Raw genomic sequence first — 18,774 nt, forward strand, 5'->3', positions numbered from 1 at the left:
CCCCGTAGATAACTGGTGGTGTGTTATATTCTGGATCCCCGTAGATAACTGGTGGTGTGTTATATTCTGGATCCCCGTAGATAACTGGTGGTGTGTTATATTCTGGATCCCCGTAGATAACTGGTGGTGTGTTATATTCTGGATCCCCACAGATAACTGGTGGTGTGTTATATTCTGGATCCCCGTAGATAACTGGTGGTGTGTTATATTCTGGATCCCCGTAGATAACTGGTGGTGTGTTATATTCTGGATCCCCGTAGATAACTGGTGGTGTGTTATATTCTGGATCCCCGTAGATAACTGGTGGTGTGTTATATTCTGGATCCCCACAGATAACTGGTGGTGTGTTATATTCTGGATCCCCGTAGATAACTGGTGGTGTGTTATATTCTGGATCCCCGCAGATAACTGGTGGTGCCTGGTGGACGGCGGTGTGTTCTCCAGGCTGGTGGACATGTATAAGAGCATCGTGGTGTTCCTGTTAACCGGAGGAAAGGCCCTGCTCGTCCCTGTCTTCCTAGAAAACTACACCAGTGCCACGCTAAAGCTTCTAGAGAAACTTCATAAGGTAACGTTTCCTGCTAATGCTCATGGGGAAACTTCATTAGGTCATTCTTTACGTAAAAGTTTCTCTAGATACTTCACAAGTTAGTTTTATACTAAAGCTTGTGGAGAAACTTCAAGAGGTGTTATGATTCCCGGCCTTAAACATAGGTCTACTGTGCGAATAGGATCCATTTTTAAAAGGTTAGGAACACACGAGGTGTCCTTGTTTTTTGCATTACCGACATTCTTTAAAAAAAGTTTACAGAATTGTGGGAAAATATTAAGAATATGCATAATTATGGGTGTGTGTGTTCTGAGCAGGGCTGTTGTGCTGCTGTGTGTGTGTCCAGGTTAACCTGAAGGCCGGGCATGTGGAGTACAACCGCTTCTATATCCCTGACATCACCACCCTGGTGGACATCCAGGAAGACTACCTCAAGTGGTTTCTGAGTAAAGCAGAGATTGTGAGTACTGGAGCTCTCTACGTCTCTCTCTCTCCGTCTCTCTGTGTCTCTCTTCTTGTGATGATGTCGTCCTGTGGAATTTTGTGTGTGTGTGTGTGTCCAATGATCTAATTCTCATCCTAATCCAATGGGATGCTACTCTCACAGACGAGGCCCCTAGCCCCTACCCCTATACCTCTTCCATCTCTCTCTCACTCCCTCTTTCTCCCTGCATAGTAGAATCTGTTGAACTGTGTAGGCCCTTTCTAGGAAGAGCACAGAGACTTTGTTGTCCCCACCCTCATATTTTCACCTTTGTGTCTTGTAGCTCTGGCCAATGTCTCAGTTAACTGGTATAGCTAGACAGCCATGCCCCTGCCACCAGCTGTCAATCTGAATAAACTGTTATGATCCTCTAGAATATAGTTTTCATGGGTAAATTGGACAGAACTGAGTTGATGATTTATAATTTTGTTTTTCAGAAAATGAGAACACCAGCAGTACAGGTATACAGGCTGTTTTCTAATAAAATGAGTGTAAATGCCACGTCTCTCTTAGCATATAGATAAAATCTCTTCAAACGATAACGTTTCTCTTCTCTTCCATTCAGAGCTCAGTGACTTTATGTGCCTACCCGTTCATACTGAACGCCCAAGCCAAGACCACCATGCTGCAAACTGACGCTGAGCTACAGATGCAGGTAACAGCCAGGATTGGAAAATATATATGTACATTTTTACAGACGCTCTGGTAAAGAGCGACTTATAGTAGTGAGTGCATACATTTTCATCAGTAATGGTCCCTCGTGGGAATCGAACCCACAACCCTGGCATTGCATGTGCCATGCTCTACCAACCCAGTCACACGGGACCATTATATAAAAGTTTCCCACTGTTAACTCAAGTTTGAAACTGATTTATGTTGACATTTGCCGTGATAAAATAACTCGTTTTTATAGACAATGTAAGAATGAATCATGTCCCTTGGAGACCATTTAACTGCACTTGTCTTTTTTTAAACACTTTATGTAAAAAAAAATATATAATAATAATAATTTCCATCTCTCCTACACTGGAGAGTGGGGTGGGACATATTTCTGATCGTTTCCCCTGTCTGTGACCTTTTCCAAGATGGCGGTGAGCGGGGCCAACATGCATAACGTTTTCATGCTGCTGACACTGGAACCCCTCCTGGCGCGGAACCCCTTCCTGGTGCTCCACGTACGCAGGGACCACTTAGTGAGCGACGCGCTGAGAGAGCTCACCATCTACTCTGACGTCGACCTCAAGAAGCCCCTCAAGGTCAGAGTTCAGCACCTCTCAGGGTCACAAAGGTCATGTAGTGTGTCGTAAATAGACATGGAGAGATTTTTCTTAGGAGAGATCTTTGTAATCAAAGAGAAATAAGATAACACCACCAATCATCAATTGTTTGTCAACGGCTGCACACTGTTGTTAGTGCCACTTGAATTACAGGAACTAAGGCCATATCACTATTGTTAGTGCCACTTGAATTACAGGAACTAAGGCCATATCACTTGAAGATGAGAAAGTGATTGACAGAGTATTTGGGCTCAGTTAGTGTTAACTCGAAATGACACAACGACAAGGTTCCAGTTTAACAAAGTTTACTATAATATATGAACACACTACAAGGTAGCCATTACACTCAAGGCTAGGTCCATGAACGAACAGACTCCCTGCACAGGCGCACTCTTGACTGAGTGATAGCCCCGTAATAACAGAAGTATAGGGATACTTAAAACATGAACTTAACAGTTAGTGCCACTTTAATTACAGGAACTAAGGCCCTCTCTCCTCCCTCTAGGTGATATTTGATGGGGAGGAGGCGGTGGATGCAGGGGGGGTAACCAAGGAGTTCTTCCTACTGCTGTTGAAGGAGCTGATGGACCCTGTGTACGGCATGTTCACCCAGTACACCCAGTCCAACCTGCTCTGGTTCTCTGATAAAGTGAGTCATGTACCACTCAGTGGAGGCTGCTGAGGGGAGGATGGCTCATAATAATAGCTGGAACGGAGCAAATGGAATGGCATCAAACACATGGAAACCATGTGTTTAATGTATTTGATAGCATTCCACCTATCCCTCACCAGCCATTACCACGAGCCCGTCCTCCCCAATTAAGGTGCCACCAACCTCCTGTGTGACCGCTTCTACTGCACAACACTGTACCGCTAACATATGACAAAACATGTCTTTTTACTGTTCTAATTACATTAGTAACCAGTTCATAATAGCAATAAGGCACCTCCGTGTTGCGTCGTGCCTAAGAACAGCCCTTAGCCGTGGTATATTGGCCATATACCACAACCCCCCGAGGTGCCTTATTGCTTAAATATAGTGCTGATGTTACTCATAATACTGTGTCAAAAAATAAAATACAAAATAAATTAAACACTGTACTTGAAAAGGGATGTAGTACTAAATATTTCTTGCAAGTGCATTGGAGTATAGTACATGATTCAAGAGAAGTGTATTAAATGCCTTCACTGACCTTAGCAACGGTTGCTAGAGGAATAAAATAAAAAAGGGAAGTGTTGCAAGCGAACAGTGTAGCAGTCTATTGAATAATAGTTTTTTTTATGTCTCCAGGTAAGAACACATTCTCTTTTACAGTAATGACAATAAAACATGTCTAACCGTTAATGGGGTATTGTGACATCTTAGAATTGGCTCTTTGTAGAAAACCAATGTTAGTCTGTCTGATTGCATCCTAATTGGCACCCTATTCCCTATATAGTGCTCTATGCCATTTGGGACACAGACCGTATCTATTGTATGAAGCAACACCAAGGTCATATTAGTTGTCAAATCCCTTCTACTCATGTTCTGGAAGCCAGCGAACCGCCTCAACATGTCAGAAGGGTCAATTTCATTATCTTCTAAATCTAAACAACATTATGCGTTTTCAAAGCCGAACAAGGTCACAAACAACGTTTCAAAATATTTCCAAATGCTCTGAATAGACACGGTTGGTCTTGGTTACCTGAGTGTGTAGCCGTTTACCGGTGTCTTGTAACACCTTTTGTCTGTATTTCAATGACCTTTGTTAACCCCCGACCCAGGCTTGGCTGTGTGGCCTGGCCATTGTGCTGTAAGTTGGATACATTCTATTGTGTGAAGGGACATGCCACTAGGCCAGAAAGGTCATATTTGTTGTTGTGGTTTGTTGAGGGTAGAAATAATTATTGTATTGAAATATGAACCGCTTCTGTAATGAGAGCCGTCCTATCGGAGTGAGTTGGCGTAGGTCAGCGTTTTCCAGGAAAAGGGACACCCATGCGAGGCAAGGCGACATCGGGAACGTTCACTCACGTATACAAAATAGCAACCTGGGTCGTGGGAAAATGAATGAATGTCTATGAACCCTTTGACACTCGCAATTGACAGAGAGTAGTGATTTGAAGGAGGAACTCAAACGGGGCTGTAACAATAAAATGAAGTGGAATAGGCTCAGAATAGGTTTGTAGGGTTCATCAACAATATTTTGTTAGAAAGGCATAATAGGTAATTATTCATATGTAGTTTTAATCAGAAACACAAATGCGTAATGAATCAATAACAATTCTGAGTAGCCCAATAATACATTTCCCAGTTGGTGAACATTATTGAAATAAGTGGTTGAATAAAAACAAATGACATCTTGGTTTGGATTTAAAAACGTTGGTGGTATGCCAGCCTACATTTCCATCGTAAACAAGGTGTACATCTTAATAGTTTCAAGTCCTTTTGTTTTTTTCTCTCTTAATACTGATTAACAGTTGTACAACACTTTCAGTAGGCTTCGATCTTGTTGCTTTCACCTCTCCTGTATTTTCTGATCAGCGAGGAACGAGCAACAAGAAGAGGACGGCTCTTAAGACTATTGCTATGCACCCAACAAAGCATTGCCTCTATCTAACTTCCTTGTTGTGTCTCTCTCTGTTTGTGCCCAGTGTTTTGTAGAGCACAACTGGTTCAATCTGATAGGGATCATCTGTGGGCTGGCCATCTATAACAGCACCGTGGTCGACCTCCACTTCCCCCTGGTCCTTTACAAGAAGCTACTGGGCGTAGCACCCACTCTGGAGGACCTCAAGGAGCTGTCGCCCACAGAGGGCAGGTAATGTGAATTCATAGCCCAGCCACGAGGCCTCTAGGCTGGGATGGACTTGCATGCTAACTCCCCCTAGCCACATCTTGTTAAAAGTTCTACATGGAAAGTGAGTGTTCTTCATTCATTAAAAATGACTTAGTGTTGAACACAATCTTTTTACTGCCATTAGATATATTGATTGTCCATGCTGTTTGTATAAATGTATTTTCCTCTTGGGTGCGGAGAGATTTCATTCTGGGTTTATTTTTTAAATGCCCCCTTCCCTCCTTATTTGAAAACATTGTGTAAACTCAACATTTCTTCAGAAGGCAATAATTGAGTGTTGGGCTTCGGGTTGGGCGGCATCCAGATCTTCATACCGTTCCTGTACCATACTAGGGTATATGGTATTTCCTGGCAGTGCACACTTTCTTTCCAAATGCACAAAACAAATTTTGGCAGCAGGGATCTTGATCCAGGAGGAGATTGTTTGTCTCTGCTGTAACTGCTGTGTCAGTGATTACAGCTGGGAGTCTTTCTGGGTAAGTCTAAGAGCTTTGCACACTTGGATTGCACAATATTTGCAAATTATTCTTAAAAAAATTCTTCAAGCTCTGTCAAGTTGGTTGTTAATCATTGCTAGACAGCCGTTTTCAAGTCTTGACATAGACTTTCAAACCGATCTGTAAGTAAAAACTGTGACTAGGCCACTCAGAAACATTCTATATCATCTTGGTAAGCATCTCTAGTGTATATTTGGTCTTGTGTTTTAGGTTATTGTCCTGCTGCAAGGTGAATTAGTCTCCCAGTGTCTGTTGGAAAGCAGACTGAACCAGGTTTTCCTCTGTGATTTTGCCTGTGCTTAGCTCCATTCAGTTTCTTTTTATCCTAAACTTTCTAGTCCTTGCCGATGACAAGCATATCCATAACATGATGCAGCCACCACCATGCTTGAAAATGTGGTACTCAGTGATGTGTTGTGTTAGATTTGCCCCAAACATAACGCTTTGTATACAGGACATAAGGTTAATTTCTTTGCCACATTTTTTGCACTATTACTTGCACACCGGATGCATGTATTCTGCACTGGCTTCCTTCTTTTCACTCTGTCATTTAGGTTAGTATTGTGGAGTAACTACAATGTGGTTGATCCATCCTCAGTTTTCTCCTATCACAGCCATTAAACTCTGTAACTGTTTTAAAGTCACCATTGGCCTCATGGTGAAATCCCTGTGCCGTTTCCTTCCTCTCCAGCAACTGAGTCAGGAAGGATGCCTGTATCTTTGTTGTGATTGGGTGTATTAATACACCATCCAAAGTGTAATTAATAACTTCACCATGCTCAAAAGTCTTCTGTAAAAATTTTTGTAAAAAAACCTCCCTGGTGTTTGTGGTTGAATCTGTGTTTGAAATTCACTGCTCAACTGAGCGACCTTACAAACAATTGTATGTGTGGGGTACAGAGATGAGGTAGTCATTCAAAAATCACGTTAAACACTATTATTGCAAGACATTTCACCTTTTCATTTTTTAATCATTTTTAAACATTTTTTAAAAATCCACTTTGACATTATTGGGTATTGTGTGTCGGGCAGTGACACAAAATCTCAATTTAATCCATTTTATATTCAGGCTGTAACACACAAATATGGAAAGAGTCTATGGCTGTGAATACTTTCTGGAATCACTGTACTGTACGTAACCCAGCGGTTGGCCTAGGGTCTAATTGTCTGCAGATGGTCCGGAGGTTACTGCTGAAGCTTTTTATCCTTAGATTACCAGTCTGAGGACTACAATTAGGGCAGTGCATCGGCCCTTGAGCGTGCCACAGTAAAAGACAGCCTTCTTTAAGGAGTTGACTCCCTGGGGAGTGTTGGGCCACAAAACAACCCAGACGATGAATAGTGTCTTGTTGTTTTGTCATGGGTTGTGTTGTTTTCTTGGCTTGACTTTTGGGTACACTTAAGACCGAGGCAGTAGAGAGTCGACACAGCTGTGGCTTTTGATCTAAGTGGTGGTGAAGAAGGAAGATAAATGAATGACAGTTGGTTTGACATTTGGTGTATTTCTTTACTCTATTAAGTCTGTGTACTCCTAGTACTCTGAGTTGAAATAAGACCTTTTATTTTATTTAACTAGGCAAGTCAGTTAAGAACAAATTCTTATTTACAATGACGGCCTACCCCGGCCAAACCCGGACGACGCTGGGCCAATTGTGCACCGCTCTATGGTACTCCCAATCACGGCCGGTTGTGATACAGCCTGGATTCGAACCAGGGTGTCTGCCTCTAGCACAGGCAGTGCCTTAGACCGCTGCGCCACTCGGGAGCCCAAAGGTAACTGGATATCAAATACCTACTCCACAGACTACTGGAGTTCATAGTACTTTGTTCAGAAAAACTCAACTCCACAACCCATAAGAACACCAATCCAATACACAGCCCATACAAAGCAAAGCAGCATACTCCCATCCTCGCTCCAACTTCAACAGAATGTGAGACATCCCATTTGGCTGCCCTTTGGGTCTGGAGAGAACGAGGAGTTTCTTTTCCCCTTGGCACCCTATCCCTGGCTCTGTTACTCCATGCATACTTCCTATGTTGTGTTAGGGTTGGCTAGCATCTTCCTAGCAAGCATAGCTTAGCGTAGTCCCCCTCCCACACTCTCCATCACTCACTGTCTGTTATTGTCTCCCAGTGTTAACATAGCATAGCCCCCATTCTCCATCATTGTCTATTATTAGCTCCTAGCGTTAGCATAGCATAGCCCCCATTCTTCATCAGTGTCTATTATTGGCTACTAGCATTAGCGTAGCACCCATTCTCAATCACTGTCTATTATTAGCTGTTAGAATTAGCATAGCCGGCATTCTCCATTACTGTCTATTATTAGCCGCTAGCGTTAGCACTCAAACAGGCTAGCGCTACAGGAAGACTTGTTGTTCCCTCTTCTGTTCTATCCCAGATAATCCAGGTGCTTTGGGGACAGAACACAGCTGGCCACCAGGGTAAGCGCTAAAATGTGACGTTAGCGATGTCACTAAATGCTACTGAGGGCAGAGGCCTTAAAATGGAGAGTGTGTTATCCCCAGCTAGGTTAGGGAGAAAGTCTTTAGCGATGGCTGAGGCTGCCAGGGAGGGATGCTGTCCGTGTCAGTGAAAAGTGTGCTGGATGAGTCTTTACCTCAAGACGCAGCTATGTGGGAGGAATTTTGATGAGGATGACATTGGGCTTCTATTTATCTGTCTTGCCTTCCCTCTCTCTCGCTCTCTCTTGTGCTCTCTCTCTAGCCCTCCTCTCTTTGTTTTCTCACCATAGTGAGACAGAACATTCTCTACGGTCATGTGTTAGTGAATACGTCTCTCGTTCTCTCTCTAGGAGTTTACAACAGCTCCTGGACCATGAGGAAGATGACGTTGAGGAGACATTTTGTCTAAACTTTGCTGTAAGTCCTGTGAATTGTACCAACTCTTGGAGATGTCTGAACCCCACACAAAACATAAACCCACTCCCTCCTGAAACACCATGTCCTCACCCATGAAAAGATGACTGTACAGAAAGATCTTCACAACATTCAGATGCCAAATCAGATGCTGCAGTAGAAATGGATGACATTTAGTTGCCTGACTGGATGATATCTAACCCCCACTGTGTCCATCCCAGATCACCAGAGAGTACTATGGCCTGACGGAGGTTAAGGAGCTTATCCCTGGAGGAGACCGCATCACTGTGGACAAGAACAACAGGTGGGGCCCCTTTATATATACCCAAATATAACTATATAACACATTATAACAACAACACTGACTTTAAAACAGCACTGCAACCGTAAGCGTCTTCCTATCTATTACATCACGGTCCCCAGATCATGTTTTGTTTCACATTTTAAGAACAAATTCCTATTTACAATGACGACCTGTCAAACACATCAATAAACAACATGTCAATAAACAATAAATACACTATTATATCTACAAGTCTGTGGTCACCTGCTCGTCCAACATCTCATTCCAATAGCATGGGCATTAATATGGAGTTGGTCCCCCCCTTTTCTGCTATAACAGCCTCCACTCTTCTGGGAAGGCTTTCCACTAGACGTTGGAACATTGCTGCGGGGACTTTCTTCCATTCAGCCACGAGCATTCGTGAGGTCGGCACTGATTTTGGGCAATTAAGCCTGGCTCGCAGTCGGTGTCCCAATTCGAGGGGGTTGAGGTCAGGGTGAACTGCTTAGAAGGCCAAAAGTATTGGGACAAGTTCACTTATGTGTATTAAAGTAGCTAAAAGTTAAGTATTTGGCCCCATATTCCTAGCACTATATCAAGCTTGCGACTCTAGTAACCTGTAGGATGCATTTGCAGTTTTTTGCCCAATAGAAATTAATGGTAAATAGTATATTGTGTCATTGCAGTCAGTTTTATTGTAAATACGAATAGAATATGTTTCTCTACATTAATGTGGATGCTACCATGATTACGGATAATCCTGAATGAATTGTGAATAATGATGAGTGAAAAAGTTAGACGCACAAATATCAAGATATGCTAACCTCTCACCATTGCAATAACAGGGGAGGTTACCATTTCTTTGTGGGGGTAGCAGAGTACAGAGCCAAAACAACCAAAAATGTTTCGCTGTCCCAATACTTTTGGTGCTCACTGTATTTTGAGGCGGCCCTTCTGTCACTGACATAGAGTTAGAGCAGCTTATGGAGGAGTCCATTGAGGTAACCGTACGGGGGTGTGCTGGAAGCTTGTGTTGAACAGATGGGGATGTCCCCAGCTGGGATTGGGTTCAGAACAACAGCAGCCCACATCTCTCCACAAATCCACTTTGACTAGCCATTTGGCCGTGGGGCCAAATCCTCAGGGCCTCCACCCAGAGAGAGAGAGCAAGCGAAAAACTAACCCATTCATCCTGCCAAAACAGAGTCAGACTACGAAGGCCATTTTGAAGGCTGTCTGTTATGACTTGAAGTGCAGGCATATCTAGAATTTTCAAGTGGCAGATAGCCTAGTGGTTAAGAGCACAGGACCAGTAACTGAAAGGTGACTAGGTGAAAAATCTGTCAATGTACTCTTGAGCAAGGCACTTAACCCTAATTGTTGCTGTGGATAGGACCGTCTACTAAAATGTAAATAAGTGAAAGCATAATGCCAGGAGTTTTTCCTACTTATAGACTATAACTGCAGCCCAGAGTTTTCCTGGACAGGTCACATAGTCATGAAAAACTGTGAAACAATGAGTTGAGTCACCTTTCCTTTTCATTACACGGAGGGAGGTTTGTTTATTGTGAGTGGAGTTGTGGAGGTTAGCTTAGCTCACAGATGCTATGGCAAGTTTCCTGCTCCCATTCCTCATTGGCGTTTGTCAGATCGAGTGTTTTTATTTCTGGCTGTGGGGCTCGCCAGTTAAATCTCTGGAGGGAGAGGCTGGGGAGTGTGTGTGTGTATGTCTGTTTGAGTGTGACTGTCAGTGTGTGTGTTAGTAAGAAAGGGCGAGTAGGCCGAAGAGCAATGTTCCTATTCCCCTGCAGCTTTCCTGACGTCTCTGTAGCTGGCTGCTACAGTATCTGTCAGGAAATCAGGTGGGTGGCCAACCATGTTGCTACACAGAGTTCACACATCCTCCCTGGGCCATGCTGTGCTGAGCTCCAGGCCTGACACACACTGCCATCATCATCTTTTCCTCCTCACAGGAACCTCACACACCCTCACATAGGGACAGAATGTGTGTGTGTGTGTGTTAAACATACTATGTGCAAGGGAACAGTTGACTCTCTATACCATGTACAAGGGAACAGTTGACTCTCTATCCCATGTGCAAGGGAACAGTTGACTCTCTATCCCATGTGCAAGGGCACAGTTGACTCTCTATCCCATGTACAAGGGCACAGTTGACTCTCTATCCCATGTACAAGGGAACAGTTGACTCTCTCTATCCCATGTACAAGGGAACAGTTGACTCTCTCTATCCCATGTGCAAGGGCACAGTTGACTCTCTATCCCATGTGCAAGGGAACAGTTGACTCTCTCTATCCCATGTGCAAGGGCACAGTTGACTCTATCCCATGTGCAAGGGAACAGTTGACTCTCTCTATCCCATGTGCAAGGGAACAGTTGACTCTCTCTATCCCATGTGCAAGGGAACAGTTGACTCTCTCTATCCCATGTGCAAGGGAACAGTTGACTCTCTCTATCCCATGTGCAAGGGAACAGTTGACTCTCTCTATCCCATGTGCAAGGGCACAGTTGACTCTCTATCCCATGTGCAAGGGCACAGTTGACTCTCTCTATCCCATGTGTAAGGGAACAGTTGACTCTCTCTATCCCATGTGTAAGGGCACAGTTGACTCTCTATCCCATGTGTAAGGGCACAGTTGACTCTCTATCCCATGTGTAAGGGCACAGTTGACTCTCTATCCCATGTGCAAGGGCACAGTTGACTCTCTATCCCATGTACAAGGGTACAGTTGACTCTCTATCCCATGTACAAGGGTACAGTTGACTCTATCCCATGTGCAAGGGCACAGTTGACTCTCTATCCCATGTACAAGGGTACAGTTGACTCTCTATCCCATGTACAAGGGCACAGTTGACTCTCTATCCCATGTGCAAGGGCACAGTTGACTCTCTCTATCCCATGTGCAAGGGAACAGTTGACTCTCTCTATCCCATGTGCAAGGGAACAGTTGACTCTCTCTATCCCATGTGCAAGGGAACAGTTGACTCTCTCTATCCCATGTGCAAGGGAACAGTTGACTCTCTATCCCATGTGCAAGGGAACAGTTGACTCTCTATCCCATGTGCAAGGGAACAGTTGACTCTCTATCCCATGTGCAAGGGAACAGTTGACTCTCTATCCCATGTGCAAGGGAACAGTTGACTCTCTATCCCATGTGCAAGGGAACAGTTGACTCTCTATCCCATGTGCAAGGGAACAGTTGACTCTCTATCCCATGTGCAAGGGAACAGTTGACTCTCTATCCCATGTGCAAGGGAACAGTTGACTCTCTATCCCATGTGCAAGGGAACAGTTGACTCTCTCTATCCCATGTGCAAGGGCACAGTTGACTCTCTCTATCCCATGTGCAAGGGCACAGTTGACTCTCTCTATCCCATGTGCAAGGGCACAGTTGACTCTCTCTATCCCATGTGCAAGGGCACAGTTGACTCTCTCTATCCCATGTGCAAGGGCACAGTTGACTCTCTCTATCCCATGTGCAAGGGCACAGTTGACTCTCTCTATCCCATGTGCAAGGGCACAGTTGACTCTTTCTATCCCATGTGCAAGGGAACAGTTGACTCTCTATCCCATGTGCAAGGGAACAGTTGACTCTCTATCCCATGTGCAAGGGCACAGTTGACTCTCTATCCCATGTGCAAGGGCACAGTTGACTCTCTATCCCATGTGCAAGGGCACAGTTGACTCTCTATCCCATGTGCAAGGGCACAGTTGACTCTCTATCCCATGTGCAAGGGCACAGTTGACTCTCTCTATCCCATGTGCAAGGGCACAGTTGACTCTCTCTATCCCATGTGCAAGGGCACAGTTGACTCTCTCTATCCCATGTGCAAGGGAACAGTTGACTCTCTATCCCATGTGCAAGGGAACAGTTGACTCTCTATCCCATGTGCAAGGGAACAGTTGACTCTCTATCCCATGTGCAAGGGAACAGTTGACTCTCTATCCCATGTGCAAGGGAACAGTTGACTCTCTATCCCATGTGCAAGGGAACAGTTGACTCTCTATCCCATGTGCAAGGGAACAGTTGACTCTCTCTATCCCATGTGCAAGGGCACAGTTGACTCTCTCTATCCCATGTGCAAGGGCACAGTTGACTCTCTATCCCATGTGCAAGGGCACAGTTGACTCTCTATCCCATGTACAAGGGTACAGTTGACTCTCTATCCCATGTACAAGGGTACAGTTGACTCTATCCCATGTGCAAGGGCACAGTTGACTCTCTATCCCATGTGCAAGGGCACAGTTGACTCTCTATCCCATGTGCAAGGGCACAGTTGACTCTCTCTATCCCATGTGCAAGGGCACAGTTGACTCTCTCTATCCCATGTGCAAGGGCACAGTTGACTCTCTCTATCCCATGTGCAAGGGCACAGTTGACTCTCTCTATCCCATGTGCAAGGGCACAGTTGACTCTCTCTATCCCATGTGCAAGGGCACAGTTGACTCTCTCTATCCCATGTGCAAGGGCACAGTTGACTCTCTCTATCCCATGTGCAAGGGCACAGTTGACTCTCTCTATCCCATGTGCAAGGGCACAGTTGACTCTCTCTATCCCATGTGCAAGGGCACAGTTGACTCTCTCTATCCCATGTGCAAGGGCACAGTTGACTCTCTCTATCCCATGTGCAAGGGCACAGTTGACTCTCTCTATCCCATGTGCAAGGGCACAGTTGACTCTCTCTATCCCATGTGCAAGGGCACAGTTGACCTTCTCTGTCCCATGTGCAAGGGCACAGTTGACTCTCTCTATCCCATGTGCAAGGGCACAGTTGACTCTCTCTATCCCATGTGCAAGGGCACAGTTGACTCTCTCTATCCCATGTGCAAGGGCACAGTTGACTCTCTCTATCCCATGTGCAAGGGCACAGTTGACTCTCTCTATCCCATGTGCAAGGGCACAGTTGACTCTCTCTATCCCATGTGCAAGGGCACAGTTGACTCTCTCTATCCCATGTGCAAGGGCACAGTTGACTCTCTCTATCCCATGTGCAAGGGCACAGTTGACTCTCTCTATCCCATGTGCAAGGGCACAGTTGACTCTCTCTATCCCATGTGCAAGGGCACAGTTGACTCTCTCTATCCCATGTGCAAGGGCACAGTTGACTCTCTCTATCCCATGTGCAAGGGCACAGTTGACTCTCTCTATCCCATGTGCAAGGGCACAGTTGACTCTCTCTATCCCATGTGCAAGGGCACAGTTGACTCTCTCTATCCCATGTGCAAGGGCACAGTTGACTCTCTCTATCCCATGTGCAAGGGCACAGTTGACTCTCTCTATCCCATGTGCAAGGGCACAGTTGACTCTCTCTATCCCATGTGCAAGGGCACAGTTGACTCTCTCTATCCCATGTGCAAGGGCACAGTTGACTCTCTCTATCCCATGTGCAAGGGCACAGTTGACTCTCTCTATCCCATGTGCAAGGGCACAGTTGACTCTCTCTATCCCATGTGCAAGGGCACAGTTGACTCTCTCTATCCCATGTGCAAGGGCACAGTTGACTCTCTCTATCCCATGTGCAAGGGCACAGTTGACTCTCTCTATCCCATGTGCAAGGGCACAGTTGACTCTCTCTATCCCATGTGCAAGGGCACAGTTGACTCTCTCTATCCCATGTGCAAGGGCACAGTTGACTCTCTCTATCCCATGTGCAAGGGCACAGTTGACTCTCTCTATCCCATGTGCAAGGGCACAGTTGACTCTCTCTATCCCATGTGCAAGGGCACAGTTGACTCTCTCTATCCCATGTGCAAGGGCACAGTTGACTCTCTCTATCCCATGTGCAAGGGCACAGTTGACTCTCTCTATCCCATGTGCAAGGGCACAGTTGACTCTCTCTATCCCATGTGCAAGGGCACAGTTGACTCTCTCTATCCCATGTGCAAGGGCACAGTTGACTCTCTCTATCCCATGTGCAAGGGCACAGTTGACTCTCTCTATCCCATGTGCAAGGGCACAGTTGACTCTCTCTATCCCATGTGCAAGGGCACAGTTGACTCTCTCTATCCCATGTGCAAGGGCACAGTTGACTCTCTCTATCCCATGTGCAAGGGCACAGTTGACTCTCTCTATCCCATGTGCAAGGGCACAGTTGACTCTCTCTATCCCATGTGCAAGGGCACAGTTGACTCTCTCTATCCCATGTGCAAGGGCACAGTTGACTCTCTCTATCCCATGTGCAAGGGCACAGTTGACTCTCTCTATCCCATGTGCAAGGGCACAGTTGACTCTCTCTATCCCATGTGCAAGGGCACAGTTGACTCTCTCTATCCCATGTGCAAGGGCACAGTTGACTCTCTCTATCCCATGTGCAAGGGCACAGTTGACTCTCTCTATCCCATGTGCAAGGGCACAGTTGACTCTCTCTATCCCATGTGCAAGGGCACAGTTGACTCTCTCTATCCCATGTGCAAGGGCACAGTTGACTCTCTCTATCCCATGTGCAAGGGCACAGTTGACTCTCTCTATCCCATGTGCAAGGGCACAGTTGACTCTCTCTATCCCATGTGCAAGGGCACAGTTGACTCTCTCTATCCCATGTGCAAGGGCACAGTTGACTCTCTCTATCCCATGTGCAAGGGCACAGTTGACTCTCTCTATCCCATGTGCAAGGGCACAGTTGACTCTCTCTATCCCATGTGCAAGGGCACAGTTGACTCTCTCTATCCCATGTGCAAGGGCACAGTTGACTCTCTCTATCCCATGTGCAAGGGCACAGTTGACTCTCTCTATCCCATGTGCAAGGGCACAGTTGACTCTCTCTATCCCATGTGCAAGGGCACAGTTGACTCTCTCTATCCCATGTGCAAGGGCACAGTTGACTCTCTCTATCCCATGTGCAAGGGCACAGTTGACTCTCTCTATCCCATGTGCAAGGGCACAGTTGACTCTCTCTATCCCATGTGCAAGGGCACAGTTGACTCTCTCTATCCCATGTGCAAGGGCACAGTTGACTCTCTCTATCCCATGTGCAAGGGCACAGTTGACTCTCTCTATCCCATGTGCAAGGGCACAGTTGACTCTCTCTATCCCATGTGCAAGGGCACAGTTGACTCTCTCTATCCCATGTGCAAGGGCACAGTTGACTCTCTCTATCCCATGTGCAAGGGCACAGTTGACTCTCTCTATCCCATGTGCAAGGGCACAGTTGACTCTCTCTATCCCATGTGCAAGGGCACAGTTGACTCTCTCTATCCCATGTGCAAGGGCACAGTTGACTCTCTCTATCCCATGTGCAAGGGCACAGTTGACTCTCTCTATCCCATGTGCAAGGGCACAGTTGACTCTCTCTATCCCATGTGCAAGGGCACAGTTGACTCTCTCTATCCCATGTGCAAGGGCACAGTTGACTCTCTCTATCCCATGTGCAAGGGCACAGTTGACTCTCTCTATCCCATGTGCAAGGGCACAGTTGACTCTCTCTATCCCATGTGCAAGGGCACAGTTGACTCTCTCTATCCCATGTGCAAGGGCACAGTTGACTCTCTCTATCCCATGTGCAAGGGCACAGTTGACTCTCTCTATCCCATGTGCAAGGGCACAGTTGACTCTCTCTATCCCATGTGCAAGGGCACAGTTGACTCTCTCTATCCCATGTGCAAGGGCACAGTTGACTCTCTCTATCCCATGTGCAAGGGCACAGTTGACTCTCTCTATCCCATGTGCAAGGGCACAGTTGACTCTCTCTCTCCCATGTGCAAGGGCACAGTTGACTCTCTCTCTCCCATGTGCAAGGGCACAGTTGACTCTCTCTCTCCCATGTGCAAGGGCACAGTTGACTCTCTCTATCCCATGTACAAGGGCACAGTTGACTCTCTCTATCCCATGTACAAGGGCACAGTTGACTCTCTCTATCCCATGTACAAGGGCACAGTTGACTCTCTCTATCCCATGTACAAGGGCACAGTTGACTCTCTCTATCCCATGTGCAAGGGCACAGTTGACTCTCTCTATCCCATGTGCAAGGGCACAGTTGACTCTCTCTATCCCATGTAAAAGGGCACAGTTGACTCTCTCTATCCCATGTAAAAGGGCACAGTTGACTCTCTCTATACCATGTAAAAGGGCACAGTTGACTCTCTCTATCCCATGTAAAAGGGCACAGTTGACTCTCTCTATCCCATGTAAAAGGGCACAGTTGACTCTCTCTATCCCATGTAAAAGGGCACAGTTGACTCTCTCTATCCCATGTAAAAGGGCACAGTTGACTCTCTCTATCCCATGTAAAAGGGCACAGTTGACTCTCTCTATCCCATGTACAAGGGCACAGTTGACTCTCTCTATCCCATGTACAAGGGCACAGTTGACTCTCTCTATCCCATGTGCAAGGGCACAGTTGACTCTCTCTATCCCATGTGCAAGGGCACAGTTGACTCTCTCTATCCCATGTGCAAGGGCACAGTTGACTCTCTCTATCCCATGTGCAAGGGCACAGTTGACTCTCTCTATCCCATGTGCAAGGGCACAGTTGACTCTCTCTATCCCATGTGCAAGGGCACAGTTGACTCTCTCTATCCCATGTGCAAGGGCACAGTTGACTCTCTCTATCCCATGTGCAAGGGCACAGTTGACTCTCTCTATCCCATGTGCAAGGGCACAGTTGACTCTCTCTATCCCATGTGCAAGGGCACAGTTGACTCTCTCTATCCCATGTACAAGGGCACAGTTGACTCTCTCTATCCCATGTACAAGGGCACAGTTGACTCTCTCTATCCCATGTAAAAGGGCACAGTTGACTCTCTCTATACCATGTGCAAGGGCACAGTTGACTCTCTCTATCCAGTCATGGTTCCTGACTAAATGAGAGAAATGAATCGGGGAAAGTCCCATCCTTTAACTGGCATGGTTGTTTATTACTAGGATGAATGTATTAATGAGTAGAGCTCCAATCCACATTGCAGAATGCACAGTACCCAGCCCCTTAATAGTCACTAAATTCAAGATGGGTGTCTCAGTCCCATGTCATCTGGTAAAGCTTTGGATCTCAATTATAGATGGTTATGGTGGTGGGTTATGTATGGTCTATTTTAATCTGTTTTGATTGGCCGGTGCAGTGGCCAAGGGTCTCCGGGTCTCCAATCTGCCCAGTAGAGCGTGTCTCCAGAACACAGAACACCTCCCCTGTGACACCTCCTCCTGGGAGAGACCGTTAGAATGCGTTACAAATGGCACCCTATTCCCTTTAAAGTAGTGCACTATATAGGGAATTGGGTGCCATTTGGGACACAGACTTAGTACTGCTCTCATTGCTATTCTCTATCCTCACAAATCCCTATTCCCCTCCTGAGGGGATAGGCCTGCCATGAGAATGAAGCTATACTGACAGTCACAGGAACAACATGTACAGTCGCAGCCTCAAAGGAAAATTTCACCCAAAAACGATATTTTGGTATTTGTTCCATTCGTCCATTGTTGACATTGTCCCAAAATGTTTTGCTTGTCAGCAATCAAGTTTTCAAGATATGTAGTGTTCAAAATACAGAAATCATCCCTGTATGATGAATTTAGCATCATATGATTAATTTTAATAACAAACTTGTTAATCAAATAATAGAGTAATGACAAACTAAATCAAAAGGCCTAGCTCTGTCAGAGTATAACTTATTCAATCATCAAACTGAAGCAAAGTCCTTTGTTTAAACAGTTCTATGGCGCTTGGATAGTCTTCAGAAACTCCTGCTGCTCTCCATGTGGGTAAACCATTAATTTAAAGCATAACGAAGCCACTCAGGCCAGCTGACCTGTAGAGCAGTGGGTTATGGGCCATGTAGTCTTCACCATGATGGCCATCTTAGGGCTGACAACCCCTCTGTGTGGCATGGCCGTAGATGGAGGGGCTTGTCACATCACGTGTGTGTGTGTGTAGTATTAGTGCAGCAACATGAGAGAGGCAGGGGTTTAAGCAATAACAAATGAAAATGGTTACAGGGAATTACTCTCACTCC

The 18,774-nt window shown here is 45.8% G+C and overlaps 1 protein-coding gene across 4 annotated transcripts in view; it reads left to right on the plus strand.

The window, feature by feature from the left end:
* Window positions 1–18,774, plus strand: part of LOC120034990 (probable E3 ubiquitin-protein ligase HERC3) — a 39,102-nt gene that overhangs the window by 16,065 nt on the left and 4,263 nt on the right. For 3 of the 4 annotated variants that reach the window (XM_038981716.1, XM_038981718.1, XM_038981719.1), the window contains 9 exons: window positions 405–568; window positions 897–1,010; window positions 1,472–1,495; window positions 1,600–1,689; window positions 2,120–2,290; window positions 2,817–2,960; window positions 4,946–5,112; window positions 8,464–8,530; window positions 8,749–8,831. In XM_038981716.1, the coding sequence (XP_038837644.1) occupies window positions 405–568; window positions 897–1,010; window positions 1,472–1,495; window positions 1,600–1,689; window positions 2,120–2,290; window positions 2,817–2,960; window positions 4,946–5,112; window positions 8,464–8,530; window positions 8,749–8,831 (1,024 nt within the window). The remainder of the gene's footprint in view (window positions 1–404; window positions 569–896; window positions 1,011–1,471; window positions 1,496–1,599; window positions 1,690–2,119; window positions 2,291–2,816; window positions 2,961–4,945; window positions 5,113–8,463; window positions 8,531–8,748; window positions 8,832–18,774) is intronic. The other variant, XM_038981717.1, reaches the window with a different exon arrangement.

The sequence above is a fragment of the Salvelinus namaycush genome, chromosome 42 (assembly GCF_016432855.1).
Source record: "Salvelinus namaycush isolate Seneca chromosome 42, SaNama_1.0, whole genome shotgun sequence".
Taxonomy (NCBI): domain Eukaryota; kingdom Metazoa; phylum Chordata; class Actinopteri; order Salmoniformes; family Salmonidae; genus Salvelinus; species Salvelinus namaycush.